The sequence below is a fragment of the Phoca vitulina genome, unplaced genomic scaffold, assembly GCF_004348235.1.
Source record: "Phoca vitulina isolate PV1807 unplaced genomic scaffold, GSC_HSeal_1.0 scaffold138, whole genome shotgun sequence".
NCBI classification, from domain to species: domain Eukaryota; kingdom Metazoa; phylum Chordata; class Mammalia; order Carnivora; family Phocidae; genus Phoca; species Phoca vitulina.
Window position 1 is genome coordinate 227,416 of NW_022589841.1, and position 23,533 is coordinate 250,948.

Here is a 23,533-nt window from a genome sequence, read left to right on the forward strand (position 1 = left end):
CACCATAGAAATACAAACAATTATAAGAGAACATTATGAAAAACTATATGCCAACAAATTGGACAACTCAGAAGAAATGGATAAATTCCTAGAAACATACAACCTACCAAAACTGAAAAAGGAAGAAACAGAAAATTTGAACAGACTGATAACCTGCAAAGAAACTGAATCAGTAATCAAAAAACTCCCAACAAACAAAAGTCCAGGATAGATGGCTTCCATGCAAATTCTATTAAACATTTAAAGAAGAGTTATATCTATTCTTCTTAAACTATTCCAAAAAACAGAAAAGGAAGGAAAACTTCCAAATTCATTCTACGAGGCCTGCATTGCCCTGATACCAAAACCAGATAAAGATACCACAAAAAAAAAAAAAAAAAAAAAAGAACTACAGGCTGGTATCTCTGATGAACATAGATGAAAAAATCCTCAACAAAATACAGGCAAACCAAGTTCAACAGTACATTTAAAAAAACCATTCACCAGGATCAAGTGGGATTTATTCCTGGGCTGTAAGGGTGGTTCAATATTCCTGAATCAGTTCTGATACATTACATCAATAAGTGAAAGGATAAGAAACATATGATCATTTCAATAGATGCAGGAAACGCATCTGACAAACTACAACATCCACTCATGCTAAAAACCCTCAACGAAGTAGGTTTAGAGGGAACCTACCTCAACAGAATAAAGGTCATATATGAAAACCCAAAGCCAACACCATCCTTAATGGGGAAAACTGAAAGCCTTTCCCCTCAGAGCTCAGGAACAAAACAAGGATGTCCACTCTCACCATTTTTATTCAGCATAGTACTATAATTCCTAGCCACAGCAATCAGACAACAAAAAGAAATAAAAGGCATCCAAATCACTAAGGAAGAAGTAAAACAAGAAACAGACTTTTAATTATAGAAAACAAATGGATGGTTACCAGAGGGGAGGTGGGTGGGCAGGATGGGTAAAACAATGGATAGGGATTAAGGAGTGCACTTGTCCTAATGAGCACTCAGTGATTAAAATGAAAACTTAAAAAAAAAAAAAGTACAGATGAAAAACTTGAGCCAAAAGAGAACCCTGTGAGTTCAAGAAGATATGGAAAATAAGAGAGGAGCAAGATGGCGGAGGAGTAGGAGACCTGGATTTCGTTTGGTACCAGGAATTCAGCTGGATAGGGATCAAACCATTCTGAACACCTACAAACTCAACAGGAGATTGAAGAAAATAGCAGCAACAACTCTCTGAACAGAAAAGCAACCACTTTCTGGAAGGTAGGACGTGCCGAGAAGTGAATCCGAGGCGATATTCGGGAGGATAGACGGTGGGGGAGGGGGCCTCCGTCGGCCGCTTCTGTCAAGTGATAAAGCAGCAGAGCACAAAATTGGAACTTTTAGAAGTTGGCTCCGCTGAGGGATGTTGCTCCAGTGGCTAAGCAGGGGGTGGAACCCTCGCTTGGACAGTGTGGTCTCAGGACCCTCTGGGTCACAGAAAGACCGGGGGTGCCTAAGTGCGCAAATTTCCCAGGTATCGGAGCAGGGAAGCCGGCTGCAGAGACAGAGCCGAGGAGTGGACTCTCACCTCGGAGTTGCCATAAACTGTGACGCTCGGCACAGTCGGGCCACTGCTCTTCCAGCAGGGACCCAACAAGCGGCAGATCTGGGGAGACTCCCCTTCCTCCCCCAGGAGGAGTGGCGCGGGAGGACTCTGTTGGGTTTGGAGACTCCACACGGGGCCGGGTGCCAGAGATAGAAACGCTCAGTCACAGGCCGGGTGAGCACAGAGTGCGGCCAGAAACCAGAAACGGGAGTGATTGACTGCTTTTCTCTGGGGGCTCACTGAGGAGCGGGAACCCTAGTCCTCAGCTCCTCCAGGGCGGAGACTGGGAGGCCGCCATTTTCACTCTCGTCCTCCAAAGCTGTAAGGAAAGCTTGCAGGGAACAAAAGCTCCCAAGAGCAAACCAGAGCAGATTACTCAGCTGGACCCCGGCAAGAGTGGGGCAATTCTGCCTCTGGCAACAGGCCCCACCCCCAGAAGATCAGTGAGAACAGCCAGCCAAGACCAAGTTTACCAATCAATGAGAACGGCAGAACTCCAGCACTAGGGGAATACTGCACGTAGAATCCATGGCTTTCTTCCCATGATCCTCTAGTCTTTCAAAGTTAATTTTTTTTAACTGTCTTTTTTTTTAAATTTTTCTTTTTCCCTTTTTCAACCAGTATCAATCTCTTTTTTAAAAAATATTTTTTATTTTTCATTTTTAGAGTCATATTCTATCCTTTCATAGTAGTTACCCTTATTTTTGGTGTGTATATATATATATATATATATATATATAAAGTTGTTCTCTCTTTAAAATTCTGGGATACAGTTTCTTCTAACAGACCAAAATATACCCTAAATCTCTAGTGTAAGGCTTTGTTCTAGTCTCCTGCCTGATCACATTCACTCCTTTTTTATTTGTTAATTCCTCTTCTTTCATTTTTCAACCAACTTATCAATTCATTTTATAAAATCTTTTATAATTTTCATCTTTACAATCATATTCCATCCGTTCATCATATTAACCCTTATTGTTGTGCATATATGAGTTTTTCTTTAAAATTTCGGGAGACGCCTTCTTCTAACAGACCAAAATATGCCCAAAATCTAGTGTGTGGCACTGATCTATGCACCAGCCTGATCATATTTGATCATATTCTTTTTTGTTTTGTTTTTTGTTTTTTATCATTTTCTTTTTCTGTTTTCTTTCCTTCCCTTCCTTTTCCCCCGGTTTCAGGTCTTTTCTGATTTGTTTAGTGTATATTTTCTGGGGATGTTGTTACCCTGATAGCATTTTGTTCTCTCATTCATCTATTCTCTGCTGGACAAAATGACAAGATGGAAAAAAAAACCTCAAAAAAAAGAACAAGAGGCAGTACTGACTGTCAGGGACCTAACCAATACGGACATTAGTAAGATGTTGGAACTAGAGTTTAATGATGATTTTAAACAAACTAGCGGGGCTTGAAAAAAGCATGGAAGTTATTAGAGAAACGCTTTCTGGAGAAATAAAAGAACTAAAATCTAACCAAGTCGAAATCAAAAAGGCTATTAATGAGGTACAATCAAAAATGGGGGCTCTAACTGCTAGGATAAATGAGGCAGAAGAGAGAACTAGTGACATAGAAGACCAAATTATGGAAAAAAAGAAGCTGAGAAAAAGCAAGATAAACGACTACTGGATCACGAGGGCAGAATTCGAGAGAGAAGCGATACCATAAGACGAAACAACATTAGAATAATTGGGATCCCAGAAGAAGAAGAGAGAGAGGGGCAGAAGGTATAATGGAGCAAATTATAGCAGAGAACTTCCCTAATTTGGGAAAGCAAACAGGCATCAAAATCCAGGAAGCACAGAGAACCCCTCTCAAAATCAATAAAAATAGGTCAACACCCCGACATCTAATAGTAAAACTTACGAGTCTCAGAGACAAAGAGAAAATCCTGAAAGCAGCTCGGGAGAAGAGATCTGTAACCTACAATGGCAGAAACATTAGATTGGCAACAGACCTATCCACAGAGACCTGGCAGGCCAGAAACGACTGGCAGGATATATTCAGAGCACTAAACGAGAAAAATATGCAGCCAAGAATAGTATATCCAGCTAGGCTGTCATTGAAAATAGATGGAGAGATAAAAAGCTTCCAGGACAAACAAAAACTAAAGGAATTTGCAAACACGAAACCAGCCCTACAAGACATCTTGAAAGGGGTCCTCTAAACAAAGAGAGAGCTTAAAAGCAACATAGACCAGAAAGGAACACAGACAATATACAGTAACAGTCACCTTACAGGCAATACAATGGCACTAAATTCATACCTTTCCATAGTTACCCTGAATGTAAATGGGCTAAATGCCCCAATCAAAAGACACAGGCTATCAGACTGGATAAAAAAACAAGACCCATCGATATGCTGTCTGCAAGAGACTCATTTTAGACCCAAAGACACCCCCAGATTGAAAGTGAGGGGGTGGAAAACCATTTACCATGCTAATGGACACCAAAAGAAAGCTGGGGTGGCAATCCTTATATCAGAGAAATTAGATTTTTAAACCAAAGACTGTAATAAGAGATGAGGAAGGACACTATATCCTACTTAAAGGGTCTATCCAACAAGAAGATCTAACAATCGTAAATATCTATGCCCCTAACATGGGTGCAGCCAGTTATATAAGCCAATTAATAACAAAAGCAGAGAAACACATCGACAACAATACAATAATAGTGGGGGACTTTAACACCCCCCTCACTGAAATGGACAGATCATCTAAGCAAAAGGTGAACAAGGAAATAAAGACTTTAAATGACACAGTGTACCAAATGGACTTCAGACATATTCAGAACATTCCATCCCAAAGCAACGGAATACACATTCTTCTCTAGTGCCCATGGAACATTCTCCAGAATCGATCACATCCTAGGTCATAAATCAGGTCTCAACTGGTACCAAAAGACTGGGATCATTCCCTGCCTATTTTCAGACCACAATGCTTTGAAACTAGAACTCAATCACAAGAGGAAAGTCGGAAAGAACTCAAATACATGGAGGCTAAAGAGCATCCTATTAAAGAATGAATGGGTCAACCAGGAATTTAAGAAGAATTAAAAAATTCATGGAAACCAATGAAAATGAAAACACAACTGTTCAAAATCTTTGGGATGTAGCAAAGGCAGTCCTGAGAGGAAAGTATATAGCAATACAAGCCTTTCTCAAAAAACAAGAAAGGTCTCAAATACACAACCTAACCCTACACCTAAAGGAGCTGGAGGAAGAACAGCAAATGAAGCCTAAACCCAGCAGGAGAAGAGAAATAATAAAGATCAGAGCAGAAATCAAGGAAATAGAAACCAAAAGAACAGTAGAACACATCAACGAAACTAGGAGCTGGTTCTTTGAAAGAATTAACAAGATTGATAAACCCCTGGCCAGACTTACCAAAAAGAGAAATGACCCAAATCAACAAAATCATGAATGAAAGAGGAGAGATCACAACCAACACCAAAGAAATACAAACAATTATAAGAACATATTATGAGCAACTCTATGCCAGCAAATCAGATAACTTGGAAGAAATGGATGCATTCCTAGAGATGTATCAACTACCAAAACTGAACCAGGAAAAAAGAGAAAACCTGAACAGACTTATAACCACTAAGGAAATTGAAGCAGTCAGCAGAAATCTCCCAACAAACAAAAGCCCAGGTCCAGATGGCTTCCCAGGGGAATTCTACCAAACATTTAAACAAGAATTAATACCTATTCTTCTGAAACTGTTCCAGAAAATAGAAATGGAAGGTAAACTTCCAAACCTGTTTTATGAGGCCACCATCATCTTGATCCCCAAACCAGACAAAGACCCATCAAAAAGGAGAATTACAGACCAATATCCTTGATGAACATGGATGCAAAAATTCTCACCAAAATACTAGCCAATAGGATCCAACAGTACATTAAAAGGATTATTGACCACGACCAAGTGGGATTTATCCCTGGGCTGCAAGGTTGGTTCAACATCCGCAAATCAATCAATGTGATACATTACATTAATAAAAGAAAGAACAAAAACCATATGATCCTCTCAATAGATGCAGAAAAAACATTTGACAAAGTACAGCATCCTTTCTTGATGAAAACTCTTCAGAGTATAGGGATAGAGGGTACATACCTCAATATCATAAAAGTCATCTATGAAAACCCACAGCGAATATCATTCTCAATGGGGAAAAACTGAGAGCTTTCCCCCTAAGGTCAGGAACACGGCAGGGATGTCCACTATCACCACTGCTATTCAACATAGTATTGAACTCCTAGCCACAGCAATCAGACAACAGAAAGAAATCAAAACCATCCAAATCGGCAAAGAAGAAGTCAAACTCTGTTTGCAGATGATATGATACTTTATGTGGAAAACCCAAAAGACTCCACCCCAAAACTGCTAGAACTCATACAGGAATTCAGTAAAGTGGCAGGATATAAAATCAATGCACAGAAATCAGTGGCATTCCTATACACCAACAACAAGACAGAAGAAAGAGAAATGAAGGAGTCGATCCCATTTACAACTGCACCCAAAACCATAAGATACCTACAAAGAAATCTAACCAAAGAGGCAAAGAATCTGTACTCGGAAACGTATAAAATACTCATGAAAGAAATTGAGGCAGACACAAAGAAATGGAAAAACGTTCCATGTTCATGGATTGGAAGAACAAATATTGTGAAGATGTCAATGCTACCTAGAGCAATCTACACATTCAATGCAATCCCCATCAAAATACCATCCACTTTTTTCAAAGAAATGGAACAAATAATCCTAAAATTTGTATGGAACCAGAAAAGACCCCGAATAGCCAGAGGAATGTTGAAAAAGAAAAGCAAAGCTGGTGGCATCACAATTCTGGACTTCCAGCTCTATTACAAAGCTGTCATCAAGACAATATGGTACTGGCAGAAAAACAGACACATAGATCAATGGAACAGAATAGAGAGCCCAGAAATGGACCCTCAACTCTATGGTCAACTAATCTTTGACAAAGCAGGAAAGAATGTCCAATGGAAAAAAGACAGTCTCTTCAACAAATGGTGTTGGGAAAATTGGACAGCCACATGCAGAAGAATGAAACTGGACCATTTCCTTACACCACACACCAAAATAGACTCCAAATGGTTGAAAGACCTCAATGTGAGACAGGAGTCCATCAAAATCCTAAAGGAGAACTTAGGCAGCAACCTCTTCGACCTCAGCCGCAGCAACGTCTTCCTAGAAACATCGCCAAAGGCAAGGGAAGCAAGGGCAAAAATGAACTATTGGGATTTCATCAAGATAAAAAGCTTTTGCACAGCAAAAGAAACAGTCAACAAAACTGAAAGACAACCGACAGAATGGGAGAAGATATTTGCAACTGACATATCAGATAAAGGGCTAGTACCCAAAATCTATAAAGAACTTATCAAACTCAACACCCAAAGAACAAAGAATCCAATCAAGAAATGGGCAGAAGACATGAACAGACATGTTTCCAAAGAAGACATCCAAATGGCCACAGACACATGAAAAAGTGCTCAACATCGCTCGGCATCAGGGAAATCCAAATCAAAACCTCAATGAGGTATCACCTCACACCAGTCAGAATGGCTAAAATTAACAAGTCAGGAAATGACAGATGTTGGCGGGGATGTGGAGGAGGAGGAACCCTCCTACACTGTTGGTGGGAATGCAAGCTGGTGGAGCCACTTTGGAAAAGAGTATGTAGGTTCCTCAAGTTGAAAATAGAGCTACCATACGATCCAGCAATTGCACTACTTGGTATTTACCCCAAAGATACAAATGTAGGGATTTGAAGGAGTACGTGCACCCTGATGTTTATAGCAGCAATGTCCACAATAGCCAAACTGTGGAAAGAGCCCATATGTCCATCGACAGATGAATGGATAAAGAAGATGTGGTATATATATACAATGGAATATATTGCAGGCATCAAAAGGAATGAAATCTTGCCATTTACAATGACGTGGATGGAAGTGGAGGGTGTTATGCTGAGCGAAATAAGTCAAACAGAGAAAGACATGTATCATATGACGTCACTGATATGAGGAATTCTTAATCTCAGGAAACAAACTAAAGGTTGGTGGAGCGGTGGGGGTGGGAGGGAAGGGGTGGCTGGGTGATAGACATTGGGGAGTGTATGTGCTATGGTGAGCACTGAGAAGTGTGTAAGACTGTTGAATCAGAGACCTGTGCCTCTGAAACAAATAATACATTACATGTTAAGAAAAAAAAAGAAGATAGCAGGAGGGGAAGAATGAAGGGGGGGAAATCGGAGGGGGAGACGAACCATGAGAGACTATGGACTCTGAAAAACAAACTGAGGGTTCTAGAGGGGAGGGCAGTGGGAGGACGGGTTGGCCTGGTGATGGCTATTGAAGAGGGCACGTTCTGCATGGAGCACTGGGTGTTGTACACAAGCGGTGAGTCATCAAACACTACATCAAAAACTAATGATGTAATGTATGGTGATTAACATAACATAAAAAAAAGATAAGGAAAATAATCTAGCCTCCAAATTATGGGCAATCTCCATATTTTTCACACTCTCACACACACACACACATACACACAGAGCTTTGTTTTTAAGGCTATGTTGGCCAAATGTTTATTCAGATTACCTCAAGCACTACTTTTAACCAATTTTTTTTTTTTTTTAAAGATTTTATTTATTTATTTGAGACAGAATGAGAGAGAGAGAGAGAGCACATGAGAGGGGGGAGGGTCAGAGGGAGAAGCAGGCTCCCTGCCGAGCAGGGAGCCTGATGCGGGACTCGATCCAGGGACTCCAGGATCATGACCTAAGCCGAAGGCAGTCGCTTAACCAACTGAGCCACCCAGGCGCCCTCAAGCACTACTTTTAATCCATTTCAAGTAGCATCCCCTTATCTATGAAGTACCCTGCTTTGTAATACATGTAAATCAAAACAGAATGAATTACATAGAATACTCAATATTTTTAACAACCATCCACTTTACAAAGGTTATATGTTCTTTGCAATTCCTTTGTCTTTTTACAGCAAACCAGCTAGCAAGGAACCACTTTAAACCTAGATCTTCCTGATGAATTTTTAAGAAAATGATCCAGAAATGTCTACTTCACTATCTTCTCTTTTTTCTTGCTTTATATGTATCCTACAGTAAGCTCAGATATTAGAAATTTAGCTGTTTGCTGTTTAAGTACATGTTTTTGTACATGCAAAGCACCAAGGATGACAACCTACAGGCGTGTGTGTGTGGTGATTTGTACACACACTTTTTCTAGTTTTTTCTTCTCCCTCAAAATAAAAACAAGCTTCTCCTGCTAATATAAAGCAAATACAAATATTCTTAATTCTAAAATACAGGAAATACAATCAATGAGGAATGTAACATTTTAGTGGTTTCAAAAGATAATTTAGGATTTAAAAAGGACCCCTCCAGTCCAAATTGGGAAAGTTGTATGGATGCAACTACAGCAGGAGATTTTTGTTTAAAAACCACCTATAAAAACTAAAGAAAATATGAAGGTTAATAGCTTTGTGACCTTGAGCAAGTCATGTATCCTCTCTGGGCCTCATACTTCCCATTTTAAAATATGGAAGGTGACTGTTTTGCCTACTTTGTGGGGTAATTAGCAAAATAAATAAGAATATGCTTAAAGTAGTTTAAAAAATATTCTAAGTTGAATGAACTCTCTAAAGAAGTTTAATGATCATTTGATTAATATGACCCTGTTGATCAAGAATAAAAATGTTCACTATTTTAGACCTAATTAAATACTGAAAATGGACATAAGGAAAACAAACTAGTCAATGGCTATCTACTATATTTAAAACTTGTATAGAAGCTGTCATTGCTGCAATTAGGGAAAGCAGGAAGGAGTCCAGAAGCAGGTCCCAGCAACAATATGGTCTAAAAGACCAGAATCTTGCTAGATAGTCAGCAAAGAACAAAATTAGTCATGGTATGAGCTCATCTTAGACTCTGGCCAGGAAGATTTTAAATTACTAATGTGTAAAGAAAGGGCAATATTGTGAAGAAGTAGTGCAATTATGTACCCCAGGGGACATTTGGTAATACTGTCAGGAGTCATTTTTGGCTATCACAACTGGGGGCAGGGGTGCTACTAAAATCTAGTGCACAGAGGACAGAGATGTTGTTGAACATCCTAGTGTGAATAGAACACCCCCTCACAACAAAAAAATTAAAGTCCCAAATGCCAACAGTCCTGAGGTTAAGAAATCCTATTAAAAAGCCGTACTATCTAGAAAATAGAATTTGATGATAGCACCACTCATTCATTCATTCATTCATTCAAGTACTTCCTGAGTACCCACCAAGGAAAGGTTCTGTAATGAGCTCTGTCCTAGGTGCTGAAGAGTCTAGAGTGGTTCAAAATAATCTGTGTGATTTATATAAATATTTAGCATCTATACAGCCTTAAAAGGAATCTCAGAAACAGTCAAGCAAGTTTACGAAGATGTGGAATATTTATACCTTTTCTAAATACCCACCTCCAGGGCCTGCATTCGTTTTAACAGCATTTTATTTTCGTTGTTCTTAATCTTTTCTTCATAGAATTCCAGAAATGTTTTTTTGTAGACTAGTTTCATATTGTACTTCTTCGCCATTCTGTCCAAAACAGATTACTTAATGAAAACATTTCCAAAATATTTATAATTCCTCTAAAGTTTACTTTCACACAACAGTGACAATGTCTGGGCATCACCAAAAAAGCTATCATTATAAATTCACAACAGGATGATACAAAATGAATGAAGAGTAACATACCAGTAATTACATCTATACATAACATGCATCCTAAATCTCAATGAGTCACAGGAAACTCTATTACTGTAACAAATAGGTCAGGAAGTAAAATGAAAGGCTATGAGATGGGGATGAATAGCTATAAGGAACACTTTTCTATTAATTCCATTTTATTTAACTTGATCCCTCACAGTGGCATTAAAAACAACTGCCATTCCTTCTTAAAATATTCTCTTTCATCTCTTGGGTTTTCTGGCAAGATACACTATTTTTATACCACATCTTGGGCTGCTTCTTCACAATTTTACAAATTTCTTTTACCCAACTTCTAAATTTTAATATTCTGAAGAGTTCAGCCCAGAGCATTACTCATTTTCCCTTCCCTGACTTCACACAGCATGCCAACAGCTATCTGTAGCTCAGCTCTCTCGTCACACTCATTTACTCCACTGCTTCCTAGAAATCTCCACCAGGATGTGTCACAGCTATTCTCTACCTTTCCAAATCAAGGCTGAACCCCACTAGATTGTTCTGCCAATCTTTGCTATTTCAGTAAATCTATCTAATGATTCATGCCAGAAACCTCAGAGTTCTCCATGCCACCATCCTCTTCCCAATGTTCCACATACCACTACGTCCTCTGTTTACCTAAAAATGTTCTTCAAATAGTTCTTCTTAACCCTTCGTTGGCCACCATCTTGCTTTAATTACCACCACCACTCAGCTATACTACTTCGCTTGTTTCCCTACTTTCATTCTTATTCTCCCTCAACGAATTTTCCAACTGCAGCCGGACTGAGCTTTCAAAAAATACATACATGTCACTTCCCTCATCTACACCCTTCACTGGCTTTCTAGCACACTTAATAGGACACAATTCAAAAGCCTTTTGCATGGCCTCTAATGCAGTCATCTATAAAGAAATGGTTCCTTGAAGCGCCTGGCTGGCTGTCCATACAACCATACAGCATGTGACTTGATCTCCAGATCATGAGTTCAAGCCCCACACTGGGCATAGAGCTTAATAATAAAATAATAATAATAATAATAATGCTGCCTCATCTTGAGCCACTTGGGCCCTGATTCCTTACAACCCACACAATGGTTTTCCTTCAGCTCATTCACATATACTGCCCCTATACCTGGAACATTCTCCCTTCTAGTCTCCAATTGGTGAACTTCTTTTCATCCTTTAGATGTTGGTTTAAACATCACTTCTTCACAGATGGATTCCTTAAATACTCAGTTATATTAGCTCTCCCTGTTATACTGGTTTTTTTTTTCCTACTGCATTTGCCAAAGTTTATAGTATCTGTATCTGTTGACAACATAAGGGGGCTGCGGATGATCTTAGGTAGCAGGTAAAGGAGGAGATGAAGGGAAAATAACTCTGAAAGGGTAGATGAGAAGGCCTATGAGGTGATAATGGGGAAAGGACAATGAAAAAGAAGATATCTGAGAGCCACTGGGATATGTATGTAAGAGGCATATGTAAGGCAGTGCTCCCCATGATTTGAATTAGCCCTTCTTGGAAAGACAACATGAGTAAAGAGTCTCTTTTACTCTAGGCAGTTCATTTTCTACCATAAGTCTCCAAAATAAGCCTTCAGAAATAAAATCAAGTTTTACACCTGAGAAATATAATAATTACAAAGAACTAAGACTCAATTTGACCAATTTGAATAGGTTTGCCACATGAAAGTTAATTATTTGTTCAGTTTCTTAATAAAAATGCAAAAGGGCATCTCAAAATCCTATGCATTTTCAGATCCTGTCTCATTGAACGTATAACTGTCTTACTAAATAATTCTTTAAAAAATTTAGATATTATAGTGATGACTTGTAACTTTACATGTGCATCACCATTAGGCAAATTAAGTAGAAAAGATTGCTAGTGCTTCCTAGCATTTAAAAAAACTTGCATTGGGGCACCTGGGTGGCTCAGTTGGTTAAGCGACTGCCTTCGGCTCAGGTCATGATCCTGGAGTCCCTGGATCGAGTCCCACATCGGGCTCCCTGCTCGGCAAGGAGCCTGCTTCTCCCTCTGACCCTCTCCCCTCTCATGTGCTCTCTCTCTCTCATTCTCTCTGTCTCAAATAAATAAATAAAATCTTTAAAAAAAAAAATAAAAAAAAAATAAAAAAACTTGCATTATGGGGCACCTGAGTGGTTCAGTTGGTTAAATGTCCAACTCCTGATTTTGGCTCAGGTCATGATCTCAGGGTCCGTACTCAGCAGGGAACCTGCTTGAGATTCTCTCTCACTCTGCCCCTCCTCCCCACCCCCGCCAATAAATAAATCTTCAAAAAAAAAAAAAACTTTCATTATATCCTTTATCTTTTTGGGCCTACTCAAATTACCAACTTTGTTAACCAAAAACACCAAGCTAACATACTAAACACATGTAATGACATACTAAAAACATTTAATTTCTCCTTTTACAAAGGTAAAGAGCAGAAACATTTCATAAGAGTTTACTAATGTTAAGGGGAAAAATGATTTAAATTTTTAAATTTTATAGTTTATTGTATAAAATTTTTATATACTGTAGAATCCTATAAGTCTTTTATCTATAATTTTATAACCTGACTGAGGCACAATTCAAATAATCACAAACTCAAAATAAGCAGCAAATAAAGCTCTTCTCTTTCCTCAGTTAACAAAAGACTTGTTTTTAAAAGTAAGAAATCAAATTTGGTCAACTGTGACATGGCCTTACGACTCTTCCATTTTCCCTCTCAGGGAAACCCTAAGACCCAGGGGTCTCATGAGGCCTTGGAGCCTTATCTGATGAAGCCTGGTATCCCAACTTTCCCTGTGTCTGTAGTCTACTAGGACACCTAGAACCAGGTGCATGAGTGAATACATTCTTTTTGAATCAGGATTTTATTATCAACACTGCCTATGAGACATAGGCAAGTTCAAAGCTACAGTGAAATGTAAAACAACTTTTAATACCTATCCTCATCAAAGGAGGAGCTTTGCTTTATGAAGACTCATTTTGTATTACCAAAGTTATTAACTCCTTAAAAAAAAAAAACTTTCACTATTTGCAATGTCAGCTATTTTCTGCCACAAGATGAAGGCAACAGACTCCCTTTCTTACCTACAGGATAAAGTAATTCCAAGGATGAAAGAAAACTAACCAAGCAAGGCTGTAAGAGGCTATGGCATAAGCCTGAATTTGAGGTTAGTCTTTTTTTTTTTCTTTTCACAAGGCTATACTTTTCCTTTGGGTTCCATTTAAAATAAGGAATGAGCAGAAATACTAATTTTTTTTCTTTATTTCTCTTAAGGCATAAAGAGAAGAGTAACAGATTAATGACATTCTTACTCATTTAGCAATGGAAAATAGACCAAGAATTCAGGGACATCCACAACACCTTCCAAGTTGAAGTCATATTTGCAGCCAAATAAAGGATAATCTCCTTTCTTCTGAAACTTCACAGTATATATCTCATTCCCAAATGATTCTGTTTCCGAAGCTTCAAGGCGTCTTCTATTAAAGGTTATCCCCAAACCAAAATAAAAAGATTAAAGTTATTAGCTCAGACTTATTCTGATCAGATTATGCATGTGAAAAAACTACAGGATGCAATTTTTAAAAGATACCTGATCAGCTTTTTAACTGGATTTGAGCTACTTTTAAGAAGCAGTACATTAACAGATCATTAACAATCTCCCAACTAAAATTAGGCTGGAAATAGGTTTCACTATCATGACTACTGGCTAAGTCTTTGAGTATCTGATCTGGAGTTTGTGTAGCACTATAACCTCTGGCTGGATATAGCATCGGTCTCCAATTTACCAGTAAAAATGTTTTAAAGATTCATCTGTAAATCTATCTTTTGACCTTAAATGTTGAATATCTACTCAAATATATTATCAAAGTACTTCAGCCCTTATAAGATCAACATGACATGTTTTATAAACTCTATTTCTGATAAACATTTGCTACTTTAAAATAAGCTTAATTCTGAGTATCTTATAAACCACAATATATTAAAAGCACTTACATCAGTTCAAAGCTATTGGGAGTGGTACCAATAAAATAGCCTCCAGGGCTCAGTCTCTCACAAGCATTTCTGAGCATCATGTCAGCCTGCTCATAGGATTCAAATGAATAATGACAGACAAACTGACAACTGCAGATGTCAAAGCACATTTCTGAGTCACGAAATTTGTTAATCAAAAGTTCCTGAAACAAAATTAAATATTAAAAAGGGTCAAGATTTTGAAGTTAACTGCAATATAAAAACTTTTTACTAAGTTAATTTCTAGAATTAGGGTCCTTAAAATAAAAGTAGACATGCCTTCCCAACCACCTATCCTTTCTCTCATTATGTATAATGAGGTCCACAATGAAATGATCTTTTCTTTCTGGTTCAACAGAATTTGATTTCCATTTTCACAATAATTTAAAAACTAGGATGAAATCATGTTTCAAAATCTATCAACCAAATATGACATTTAAAAGAGCTGATGCTTTTATTTGGCTTTACTTCAAAGCTAAAGTAAAATGTTGTCGAAAAATAACTTTGATTAAAAAAAAAACACAAAAGAAAAGAAGAAGAAGAAGAATGTAGCAGGAGGGGAAGAATGAAGGGGGGGAAATCAGAGGGGGAGAAGAACCATGAGAGACAATGGACTCTGAAAAACAAACTGAGGGTTCTAGAGGGGAGGGGGGTGGGAGGATGGGTTAGCCTGGTGATGGGTATTGAGGAGGGCACGTTCTGCATGGAGCACTGGGTGTTATGCACAAACAATGAATCATGGAACACTATATCTAAAACTAATGATGTAATGTATGGGGATTAACATAACAATAAAAAAATTTAAAAAAAAAAAAACACAAAGCTGGCCTTTGGGACACTTTTTAAAAGTGCAAAAGTGTTTTTAAAGGTTTCCAACATTCTAGCAGTATACTACCACTTTTCCGTCTCACTTTCACAACTACAAACAAAATGTGTAGGATTAAAGATATCCCTAAATAGTTTAATGAGCTAATGAGTCAGACAGAGCATTAAAGTTTAAGGTGAGATTTTCATTATTAAGTGCCTCCGTAGTTCTTTAACTTCATAGTTGTTAAGAAATTCAGAAACAAGTGGAAAGTACAAAATATCAAATCCTAATAAATTACAAGGTAAACAAAATGTAAATTCAGTTCTATTTTAAAATACTGGAAAATAAATCTTGTCTGAACAGAAAAGCAACAAATGATTTATAAAGTTCAAATTATTAAAAACAAAAAACTCCCAGAAGTACTCAGTGGGTCATTTAAGGAAATTTATCATTAATAGAATTTCTAGCTGAAACTCAAAGTGCATGTCCTGAGATTTTTAGTGTTTCAACGTACATTTTAAAAGAACTAACTGGTTTTTAAAATGCATTATTCACCCGCACTAAAAATATTAAACATAAATTGACAAACTGAAAAAAATTCTGTACCTTTGAACAATCAGCAGTTACAAATTCTGCATTGAAAATATATTCGTTATCACGACAACGATTTTTCATGTCCTCATACCGTTGCTGACACTGTTTGACAGAAACATCAGCAATATCTGGAAGGGGGACAGGAGTTAGTAACTGGCAACAAAGACCCACAGAGATAAAATGTAAATGCAAAGATGGCTCAAATCTAGACAATAATCCTAACTGATAAACTTTAGCATGAAATCTATCCTTAGTAAAAGCAAAAAGGTTCTATTTCCTTCAAAAGAAAGTATCTGTTCCAATGCAAATGCCTTATTATTTTTCAAAAGGATTAAAAGCTTTCTCAATAGGTACTGATAACAGAAAAGTTCTATCATGATTTTTAAATGCTTATTCCAAGTTAAAAGCAGAAAGTTTAGACTCCAATTTGAATTATAAAACTTAAACTAGGGCGCCTGGGTGGCTCAGTCATTAAGCGTCTGCCTTCGGCTCAGGTCATGGTCCCGGGGTCCTGGGATCGAGCCCCACATCGGGCTCCCTGCTCCGCGGGAAGCCTTCTTCTCCCTCTCCCACTCCCCCTGCTTGTGTTCCCTCTCTCACTGTGTCTCTCTCTGTCAAATAAATAAAAATTTAAAAAACAAAAAAACAAAAAAACTTAAACTATACGCCCAACTTTGAAAATATCGAGGCCCAACTTTGAAAATATCAAGTTTATTTTTTCTTAATAAAAAGTTATCTGCTTTTTCCTGTGTTGACATTTGCAATGACGATACAAAAGCAACGGAAAGTAAAACTGGCACCTTATCATGAATACAAGGTAGTAGTGCACCAAATGATACAGGTAATACTTGATATCTTCTTCACCATTATAAACTAGCATGGGGAAAAAAAAAAGAACCCAATTTCATTTAAAAATGTTCTTGATAAAGCAGTAAAACTTGATTTTATTAACTCTTGCCTTTTTTTCAATATTCTGTGTAATGAAATGGAAAGTAACAGAACATCTGTGCTACCTAACAAAGTCTAAACAGGACTGGTGTGACTGTGTTGTGAGCTGTACTAGCCACTTTTGTTCACAGACAAGTGTTTTCACTTGAAAGAACGACTGACAAACTGGTTATTCAGACTTCATAATTTGGCAGACATTTTCCTGAAAATGAACAAAGTGAGCCTCTCACTTCAAGAAAAATAAAAGACAGTATTTGTTACCAATGATAAAACTTGAGATTTCCAGTGAGAATTATAATTTGAAACACTTGCATCTACCACCATGGGCTGGGCATCTTCCCAATACTTAAAACTTTTCTGATTGGTGGTAACATTAAAAAAATGTGATTTCTTGATGTCAACATTTAGAAGATCTGCATAACTTTAGTGAAAGTTATTTTCCAAATATTACAAAATCTTGCAGGGCAAAAGATCCATTTAAAGCACAAGACAGACCAATGGATTTAAATATAACAAAATACAAAAATTTCATTGACACAGATTCAGATGCCACACTATAACTACTGTTAAGGAACTACCACCTGTTGAGTTTGGATACAGTATGAAAGATGAATCTGCACAATTATCCAAAAGGACTGTTAAAATAGACCTTCATTTTACAACTACTCATCAAATAACACATCTCAACACAGTGAATGCAGAAACAGGTGTGAAAACCCAGTTGTCTCCTATTATTCCACAATCTAAAGGTATTTGGAAAAATATTTTTCAAGTGCCAGTCTTCTCGCTAAACTTTATTTAATGAATAAAAATATTTTTTTAATTCTCAATTTCTATAATCAATAGCTATAGCCGCATACACAATAGATTTCTGTGATCCTCAATCTTAAAAATAAGGGTATACAGTGTTCATAAAACCAAAAAATTTGAGAAGTGCTAATTTAGGTCACTTCACAGGTGGTGCTATGCACTTCACCTCACTGGAAGAATATAACATCTGCTTGTCCCACTTTAGTGTTAAGGCTGACCAGTGGGTTCAGGTGCTTGATTCATTCAGTTACTAAATTCCTATCAACCTTTCTCACCTAATAGTTTTAGCAACTTTTTATGATTGTTGCTTAGATCTATTATTTCATCATGGGCGGAAAATAGTGATTTTCATCATTCCTACTGCATTTATTCATTTTGATTTTTTAATAGAGTGGAATTTCCCTTTTTAACCATTTGGTCACCTTGAAGTACAGTTCACATAGGGTAAGGAAGATACCCCAATCCTTAATTTATGAATTTCAGAATGACGAGTAAGTTTCCTAGCAACCTCCAAGGGTGAACAATGAGTTTTTTTCCTTTATTTGATATGTTTCAATCCACTGAAATCACTATTCTTTTTCATAATGAAACTGTCCTATCTTTGGCCAGTGGAAGTTTCAAGGTTGTGCTTTAGACATGACTTTATCTTTGATTACTTCCTTCCTTTTAGGGAGGACAAGTCATCCCAGGCTTATTAACTATTTTATGTAATACCATCAGTAAAGTCTCAAAACTCATTAAAAAAAACACACAAATCTCACACATAGCCCCAGATACCTTCTTATAAGATATTTTAGTGTCATGTGATACTGAGATTCTGTTATTTTCCAACTACCTGATTGATCACAAATTATTCTTGCCCATGTCATTATTTATCTTACCTGTACAAACTAGCTTGTTAATTCTTCCCTTTTTCCACTTGAGCAAATCTCCACCTTTACCACATCCCAGGTCCAAAACAGTGATATCACGTTTTTTTTTCTGTCGTACCTTTTCTAAAAATTCCCCTAAAAGAAATATAATAATAAATTACTATTTCTCCATTTTTACTATAGCATAAACTGTTATACCTAATAACCTACTGACACCTGTCTGACACTTCCTATAAACTATTACATGTTCATTTATGTAATTAATTCATAACTTTTGGTGAACATTTCAAAATATGACTAAGAGTTAGTTGACCTGATCCTCTAGCATTATAGATTAAAGAGTATATGTCTGATATTTTAGAAAGTTCAGACAGGTTTTTGAAGGTTACTTTTAGAATCTGACTCAAGGGCGCCTGGGTGGCTCAGTTGGTTAAGTGACTGCCTTCGGCTCAGGTCATGATCCTGGAGTCCCGGGATCGAGTCCCACATCGGGCTCCCTGCTCAGCAGGGAGTCTGCTTCTCCCTCTGACCCTCCCCCCTTTCATGCTCTCTGTATCTCATTCTCTCTCTCAAATAAATAAATAAAATCTTTAAAAAAAAAAAAAAATAGAATCTGACTCAACACTGAATAGCAGACATTTTAAATTCTAATTAATACAAGAAGATTCAACACTTGTTCATAAGAAAAAAAAATTACTCATAATTTTCGTAGTTTTCTCTTTCTAAAAACTAAACATTTAGCTTATAATATACCTAACTAAATCAAAATAATTATGGGATCATAAGATTGCTTGACTTTTATAAAACATGTCAGGCTTACCACCAAAACCAATACAAGAACTGGTCCAAAAAATATACATACCTCTTAATTTTACTGTGACCAAAATTCTTAAACACTCTAAAATAAAGAATGAAATCTTTCATCCCAATCTAACAATCACATTAATAAGCAATGAATAGTATCATAGGACCCCATACATCAATAGCCAAATGGTTCAAATATTAGTTAAAGGCGTATTAGTATTCTTAGACAATTGAAGTATTCAGCAATTCTAAAACCTGATACAATACTGAATCGTAGATCTACTCTTCCCGTCTTTATTACTCTGAGTTTAACACTTCCTATTTCATGTGTGTACTATTTTGACTGCTAAAATATTCACAGTGAGCCTGGGTGGCTCAGTTAGTTAAACGTCTGCCTTCGGCTCAGGTCATGATCTTGGGGTCTTGGGATCCAGATCTGCGTCGAGCTTCCTGCTTAGCGGGAAGTCTGCTTCTCCCTCTCCCTCTGCCCTCCACCCCCGCCCCGACTCATGCTCTCTTTTCTCTCTTAAAATAAATAAAATCTAAAAAAAAAAAAAATTCTGTATGACTATTTCTGCCTTTCACTATCCATAGGATCTTTTTTTTTTTTTTTTTTTTTAAAGATTTTATTTATTTACTTGACAGAGAGAGACACAGTGAGAGAGCGAACACAAGCAGGGGGAGATGACAGAGAGAGACACGGTGAGAGATGCCTTTCACTATCCATAGGATCTTAAAGTAATTTCAACAGAAGCACAAGTGTTCTATATTTAACATTCTGCTATGAATCTTAAAAAAAAACAGTATAACCGAAGTTCCCAGGTGGCTCAGTTGGTTAAGTGGCCAACTCCTGATTTCGGCTCAGGTCATAATCTAGGGTCCTAGAATCGAGCCCCACGTCAGTCTCCATGCTCAGTGGGGGATCTCTTGAGGATTCTCTCCCTCTGCCCCTCCCCCCACCCATGTAAGCGCACACGCATGTACTCTCTTTCTAAAATAAATAAATCTTTAAAAAAAAAAAACAGCATAACAAATGATATGGAGTAAAAAAACACTGTAAAATCTCTTTATTTCCACACAGTAAGATTAGTAAGAGGGAAAATCATGAAACATTATTCAAAGATATCTTTTATCACATTCAAGAATAGTACTCAAGTAGTTACTAAGCTGTAAGTACCAACAAGAAAGAGAAAATGAATGACAAAGAATGGGCACTGAGAAGAGAAAGGGAAAAAAAGCCAGAGAGGGAGGCTGGCACAGACCACACCGATTACACGAGGACCAGAAAGACAGGTGCAGATAGCAAAGCACCCATTAAGAGAGTTGCTGGAACAGCTGAAGGAGGAAAGAATAGCACAAATATGTGGAGAGAAAAATTTTTTGCTAAGTCTGACTTAAGACTTTTTAAAATTGACCTGTTACCCTGATTATAAAAATAATACAACTAATGATGTGAAAAATATGGTTGAACTTAAAATATTTATTCAATGAATAAACACATGAATAAATGACCCATCAGAAAAAACACCCTAGAAGTTATCTGTATTACTGAGGATGATGAGGAAAAGAAAAAAACAAAAAGAAATTAGGACTAGGGTCCACAGATTACCTAAGAAGTATAGACTAAAAATGCCATAATACTAACCCTTAAAAGTAAAAGGGGAGGGGTTGACAAGCCAACATTCAATTACCCTAGCTGAAAACTAGCAGAGACAAATAAATCATATTTCTGTAATAAAACATGAATATTAAAAAGTGAGACAGAAAATATTAATATGTGTTCGAAATAATGAGCCTAGTTCCCGCTCCCAATACTATTCAGAATGAATAATGTATCTTTAAAAATTAGTCAATTATTGGGGCGCCTGGGTGGCTCAGTCAATTAGGCATCCAACTCGATTTCAGCTCAGGTCATGGTCTCAGGGTTGAGGGATCAAGCCCTGTGTGAGGCTCTGCACTCAGCAGGGAGTCTGCTTGAGATTCTCTTTCCCTCTGCCCCTCCCATTTGTGCTCTCTCTTTTCTCTCACTCTTGCTCTAAAATAAATAAATAAATAAATCTTAAAAAAAAAAAAAAGGCAAATTATTAGGGCGCCTGGCTGGCTCAGTCTGCAGAGCATGTGACTCTTCATTTCGGGGTTTTAAGTTCAAGCCCTATATTGGGTGTAGAGATTATTTTTTAAAAACCTTTAAAAAAAATAAGTAAAATAAAAATTAGTAAATTATCATCAAAACTAGTAGAAAGTACCCATAACTAGCACTTTATTCTTTCTAGTGTAATCCCAAAAGCATTCTCACTTATTCTGAGGCTGACTTTTAAAAAAACAAAACAACCCAAAATCTTACTGTGAAAAACTTCAAAACCCACTGGCTTTTAAAAATTCTCTCAACTCGGGACGCCTGGGTGGCTCAGTCGTTAAGCATCTGCCTTCCGCTCAGGTCCCACAAGGGGCTCCATGCTCAGTGAGGAGCCTGCTTCTCCCTCTGCCTGCCGCTCCCCCTGCTTGTGCTCTTTCTCTGACAAATAAATAGAATCTAAAAAAAAAAAAAGAAAAATTCTCTAAACTCACATAAGGAATCCGACTACTTAATATACTAGATATACACAGCAATAAATATATTCTGAATCATATTTCCACCACTGACTTCCATTTTAATTTTAAAGATGAGTTTCCATAAATAAAATGTTGCCTCCAAAAAGTTGAATGTCTTCATCAAGCCTCAAAGTAAACTTTTATTTCTCCCTAGACACTTTACAAGAAAAACAAGTTCAATGAAAAATCACCACATGACCTTTTGACTCATTTAAGGCCTAGAGATGAAAAATCATGACACTGCCCATTTTCTTGACTTAATAGAAGCTGAATACTTAATCCAACATTATGTCACTGTTCCAAAACTATTAGAGTAAAATAGAATAATTACTTAATAGCACTAGATAATCTTAAGTATAAAAGGAGCATACTGCCTTTTGAAAGCCTAATTAACTTATGAACTTAATATCAATTAAACTCTCATAAATATCTTATGTAGTCCAAAAGTAAATATGAAAAGAATTATCTCAAAGGTCTAGTTTTAATTTTTGCTCCAGTTTTACGAAGTCAAGACTTGATAATTAAGTGAATAGGAATTAAAGACTTAATAGTTTAACATATGAATAATCATTTGGGGGAAAAAAAATGAAACATAAGCTGAAACAAAAAACTCCAAACTATAAATCAAAAATCAATCAATCATACCAATGAGGACGCTTTTCATCCAATTATTAAAGTTTCTTAGGTAAAAAATACGACTTTGGCTACGCTTCTCCAAACCAACTTCTTGTAGTTCATTATAGTGGGCAGCCACTGCTGAACTATGTCCCTCTTCTAAGTTCTGAAAATAAGAGAATGGAACAAAATTAAGGATCAGAACATGGCAAAAATAAGCCTAAAAGAGCATCTGACCTATATAAGGATAAGATACTAATGAAATCGGTAAACTTTAATAAGGAATGGCATTGATGACAGAAATCCTACTAATTATAATCACATGTAAGATTTGTTCTCCCTGTTCCCTATTTTTAAAAACATCTCTTGGTTTAAAATTTTCATCTCAATCTTTCATCTGTATAATTTTGGTGTCAATGTCTTAATAAAACCAGTACTCTTCCAGAGTTCTGATTTATTCAATTCAATAAATGTCAGTCAGTGCACTGGGTTCCTACAAGACAATAAAATAGGAGTAAGTTATATTATTATATAAAATTGATGTAAGCATTAAATGAGAAAACACACACAAAGGAATTAGAACTCATTAAGGTATGGTCAGGGTCAATGTTTTTTGTTTTGTTTTTTCTTTTAATCTATTCCAACAGTTTCCATTTGTGCTACCGACCTAAGACACCAAGCATTCTGCAAAAATGCCACAGTAGGTAAAGGGCTTCAAATTCCCACACTTCTCTGTTCAACCTAAGTGCTTCATCTTTTACCTATCTTACACATCAGGTTTAATATTTTTATTTGGAAAAAAGGGTTCTGCTGCTAGTAAAGTTTGAAACTGTGTGTATAATACAAGCTCCTCTCTGTTATAAGGATTCACACCCTACCAATGACAAAAGCCTGGCCTAACACTTTACTCTTCAGGACTGATGCCAGAATTTTTACTCATTCACTTAAGTACTCCTTCTATCCAAATTCATATTCTGCCTCAGATTCCTTCATAATATGGTATCGCCAGATGAAAATAACTTGCTGTCCCTTGTTCTGTACTCTCTATCCTAAATATCAGGCTTAAAATTGTATGTAACTACCCCAATGAGAAACTGGAAACAATATAGTTAAAGGAATC

The 23,533-nt window shown here is 37.0% G+C and overlaps 1 protein-coding gene across 1 annotated transcript in view; it reads right to left on the reverse strand.

Annotated features, from left to right (window-relative positions):
• The window catches only part of RNMT (RNA guanine-7 methyltransferase), a 39,841-nt gene that overhangs the window by 12,998 nt on the left and 3,310 nt on the right, over window positions 1-23,533 (reverse strand). The window contains exons 3-8 of the mRNA XM_032399186.1: window positions 22,444-22,579; window positions 18,412-18,537; window positions 15,785-15,900; window positions 14,353-14,534; window positions 13,671-13,835; window positions 10,081-10,198 (exon numbers count right to left, since the gene is read on the reverse strand). Coding sequence (XP_032255077.1) covers window positions 10,081-10,198; window positions 13,671-13,835; window positions 14,353-14,534; window positions 15,785-15,900; window positions 18,412-18,537; window positions 22,444-22,579 — 843 coding nt within the window. The remainder of the gene's footprint in view (window positions 1-10,080; window positions 10,199-13,670; window positions 13,836-14,352; window positions 14,535-15,784; window positions 15,901-18,411; window positions 18,538-22,443; window positions 22,580-23,533) is intronic.